Consider the following 4,177-nt stretch of genomic DNA (forward strand, 5'->3'; position numbering starts at 1 on the left):
GTCTTCTTTCCTTGGGCCTTTTCTCCCGCTTACTTTGGGCTCTAGGAGGATAGCCACCTTTTGTTGCTTCTTGGCCATCTATCCTTAGGCCCTTAACCCTGCAACCTTTTAGAGAAACTACATCACCACCACCCATCCGCTGGCCACCAACTCGCCCACTGTGCCAGTGAGCCCACTGTCTTAAGGTTCATGACATCCACAGAAATGATTTAGCGTTGGATCCTCAGTTCACACGGTCATTCAGTATCTCACTTCAGCAGGCATTAGTCTTTTCGTCGTTCTAGCTCTCTACCCACCTGCTTTACACACTCCCGAGAACCTTTAGGCAGGCACACTGTCGCTACTCTGTCGTGAGATCCGCCAGCGTCCCGCCTTCCAGCTGCTCGTCCGCAGCCTCACAGCCCCAGGTTTCAGTTCCGCCCACTGGGCGTAACTGCATCCCGTACTTCTCCAGCCTACCTCAGTTTTGAGCACGCGCAGAGCTGGCGACCTCTGTTGTGAGCATGCGCAAAATCTGGTTTCCCAACTATCTGCCGCTACCAAGGGTAGTGGCGCGATGGATCCTGGGACCGGAAATTAAGGCAGCACGGAGCGCCGGGTCCGACAGGAACCCTGCGCTTGGAGGTGTCAAGCTGCCGCGAGAGCAGAGCCCCGCGCCCCGCCATGGGTCTCCTGTCGGACCCGGTGCGCCGGCGCGCGCTCGCCCGCATCGTCTTGCGCCTTAACACACCTCTCTGGTGAGGGCCGGCACAGGGGGCGGGACTGGCGGGAACTTGAGCTGCTGTGGCTCCACTCGCGCCTACTGCTCCAGGGTCTGCGACCTCCTTGCAAGTGTCACTCAGACACTGAGCTTGGAGCTCTGGTCCCTATCCATCGCTGATCTAGGGTCTTAGATATTTTTTCCTTTCCGGAGGCAGGATTTCTCTGTGTAGCCCTGGTTGTCCTGGAACTTATTCTGTAGACCAGACTAGCCTCGAATCAGATCCGCCTGTACCCTGCCTCTGCCTCCTGAATGCTGGGATTAACGGCGTGTGCTGCCACTGCCCGGCTTCGGCTCCGGGTTCTTAATGGCTTGGACCATCCCGCTGGACCCTCTGGGTCACGGTGGAAGCCATGAGCTAGCGTTCCAGGTCGGGCTAATTCCGAGCCCCCTCTGTACTCTCTCGCAGTGTGCTGAGCTACGTGGCCGGCATCGCCTGGTTTCTGGCGCTGGCTTTTCCACCGCTAACCCAGCGCACTTACATGTCTGAGAATGCCATGGGCTCCACCATGGTGGAGGAACAGTTTGTAGGTGGAGACCGCGCTCGGAGCTTTGCCCGGGACTTCGCTGCCCACCGCAAGAAGCCGGGGTGAGTGCCTAGCAGCGGGCTGGGGATTTCAGGGGCGGCCGAGACCAGGGAGCTCTACTTAGAGGCTATCTTTTGTGTCTCCAGGGCTCTACCAGTAGCCTGGCTGGAACGGTCCATGCGATCCGTAGGGCTGGAGGTCTACACTCAGAGCTTCTCCCGCAAACTACCCTTCCCGGATGAGACCCACGAGCGCTATGTATTGAGGGAAAGGGGTGTGCCTGGGAGAAAAGCACATTGGAAGGGTAGCCTGGGTTGGGTGTCTTGTTGAAGTGCCCTGGAACCAAGAAACTCTGGGAGGGACGGTCTGAAGAACTTTAGTGGTGGGCATTGAGTACCAGGAAAGAAGACAGGCTTCAGGTTGCCCACTGGAGGGTCTGCTGAGGCTTTCCCATCAAATCTTTGTGCAGATGGTGTCAGGTACCAACGTGTATGGCATCCTGCGGGCCCCACGTTCTGCTAGTACCGAGTCCCTGGTACTTACTGTACCCTGTGGTCCAGATGCCACCAATAGCCAGGCTGTGGGGTTGTTGTTGGCACTTGCTGCCCATTTCCGAGGTGAGGCTCTGGGGCTCTGGTCCGGGAGGATTTGACCAATGCCCCAAGCCCTTTGCTGACCCTGCCTTTGGCTTTCAGGGCAGATTTACTGGGCCAAAGATATAATTTTCCTGGTAACAGACCATGATCTTCTGGGCACCGAGGCTTGGCTCGAAGCCTACCATGACATTAATGTTACAGGTAGGTGTAGCCCTAGTCTTGCTCCCCATCTCTTTCAAGGTAAACCGTGGTCCCTTGTGCCCCCTCTAGTGCTCACTGCTTGCTCCTACAGGCATACAGTCATCTCCCCTGCAGGGCAGGGCTGGAGCCATCCAGGCCGCTGTAGCTCTGGAGCTGAGCAGCGACGTGGTCACCAGCCTCGATGTGACAGTGGAGGGACTCAACGGTCAGCTGCCCAACCTTGATCTGCTCAACCTCTTCCAGACCTTCTGCCAGAAAGGGGGGCTGTTGTGTACACTCCAGGGCAAGGTGGGACCACCCGCTTGGGAGCCTGGGGCCCGTGAGAAGGGGTGAGTCTGTCTGATCCTGTCCCCATGCCTCCAAAGCTGCAGCCCCAGGACTGGACGTCACTCGAAGGGCCGTTGCAGGGTCTGCAGACACTGCTACTCATGGTGCTGCGGCAGGCCTCTGGCCGGCCCCACGGCCCCCACGGCCTTTTTCTGCGCTATGGAGTAGAGGCGCTAACCCTACGTGGCATCAATAGCTTCCGCCAATACAAGTATGATTTGGTGGCAGTGGGCAAGTAAGTTCCCCAGACCCCTTTCCGTGCTCAAGGTCATGTCTAGCCGGGGTGAGAGGATGGCTGGCTCTGACCTGACTGTGCTCCTGGCAGGGCTCTGGAGGGCATGTTCCGCAAGCTCAACCACCTCCTGGAGCGCCTGCACCAGTCATTCTTCTTTTACCTGCTGCCGGCCCTCTCCCGCTTTGTCTCCATTGGACTCTACATGCCCGCCACGGGCTTCCTGCTCCTAGTCCTTGGACTCAAGATATCCTCCACCCTCGTGCTTGCTACTCACTTGTGGCCAAGCTCACTCAGATCCCTTTAACTATAAAGCAGGGATAGTCCTTCATGCTACATATGGTAGGGATAGGGAAGTGAGCCTAAGATCTCCCACCTAGCAAATCACATCCAATGGCTTGTCTGGGTCCTTGACTTGCTCTATGCTCTGGAGCTGTGGATGCAGTTACACCAGGCTGGAGTCAACCCGGAAGAGGCTGGGAAGGCCCCTAGTCCCGGGACTCCACTCTTGCCAACACAGGTGATGCTATACTCTACTGCTCTTAGGATGGGGGTTTTTACGTACCCAGTGCTTTGGTATGTGTCCTTGGGGGTTCCCCTATTCCTCTGGCCTAACTCCAAGTACCCATGTGTCCTGCAGGGTGTGGGCCTGGCCTCACTTATGGCACCCCTGCTGATCTCTCAGGCCATGGGTCTGGCCCTTTATTTCCTGCCTGTGCTGGGCCAACATTTAGCTACTCAGCATTTCCCAGTGGCCGAAGCCGAGGCTGTCGTGTTGACGCTGCTCGCGATTTATGTAGCCGGCCTGGCCCTTCCACACAACACCCACCGGTGAGCAGCTGGGCCGGACAGCTGGAGCTGGTGTCAGGATCCCTGAATATTCAGACGCATTCCAGACTACCCTTGAGTTTCTTTCCTTGTAGAGTGGTCAGCTCACAGGTCCCAGACAGGGGCTGGATGGCACTGAAACTGGTGGCCCTCATCTACCTGGCACTGCAGCTGGGTTGCATTGCTCTCCTCAATTTCTCCCTGGGCTTCCTGCTGGCTGCCACCATGGTCCCTGCTGCTGCACTCACCAAGCCCCATGGGCCCCGGTACGTGCTGGTCAGCCTCTTCTCCACCAGTACCTTTGCCCCTCACCGGGGGGCCAGCCCTCATTTATTCTCTTTCTGGCATCCTCCATGGTGCGTACTTAAATGTTGCCCTTCTCCCCAGGACACTGTATGCTGCCCTGCTGGTAGTGACCAGCCCAGCAGTCACACTCTTCGGTAGCCTGTTCCTGTGGCGGGAGCTGCTGGAGGTACCGCTGTCTCTGGCAGAGGGTTGGCAGCTCTTCCTCACAGCATTGGCCCAGGGTGTGCTGGAACACTACACCTATGGCGCCCTCCTCTTCCCAATACTGGCCTTGGGTCTGTATCCTTGCTGGCTGCTTTTCTGGAATGTCCTCTTCTGGAAGTGAGGTGTCTGGGAAGGAATCCCTCAAGCCTCCATTCTACCTCCTCCCTGGGAAATAAACAAGTGCTGTGTTTCTGTA

General features: G+C 57.5%; 1 protein-coding gene across 1 annotated transcript; it reads left to right on the top strand.

The window, feature by feature from the left end:
- Positions 1 to 550: 550 nt before the first annotated feature.
- Positions 551 to 4,177, top strand: Gpaa1 (glycosylphosphatidylinositol anchor attachment 1). The gene is made up of 12 exons (XM_021183387.2): positions 551 to 737; positions 1,170 to 1,349; positions 1,434 to 1,545; positions 1,757 to 1,904; positions 1,983 to 2,084; positions 2,176 to 2,372; positions 2,450 to 2,646; positions 2,737 to 2,890; positions 3,068 to 3,163; positions 3,284 to 3,474; positions 3,567 to 3,737; positions 3,859 to 4,177. The coding sequence occupies exons 1-12, from the start codon at positions 664 to 666 to the stop codon at positions 4,100 to 4,102; spliced, it is 1,866 nt and encodes a 621-aa protein (XP_021039046.1). The 5' UTR covers positions 551 to 663; the 3' UTR covers positions 4,103 to 4,177.

Source organism: Mus caroli, chromosome 15 (assembly GCF_900094665.2).
Source record: "Mus caroli chromosome 15, CAROLI_EIJ_v1.1, whole genome shotgun sequence".
In the NCBI taxonomy this organism is placed as follows: Eukaryota; Metazoa; Chordata; class Mammalia; order Rodentia; family Muridae; genus Mus; species Mus caroli.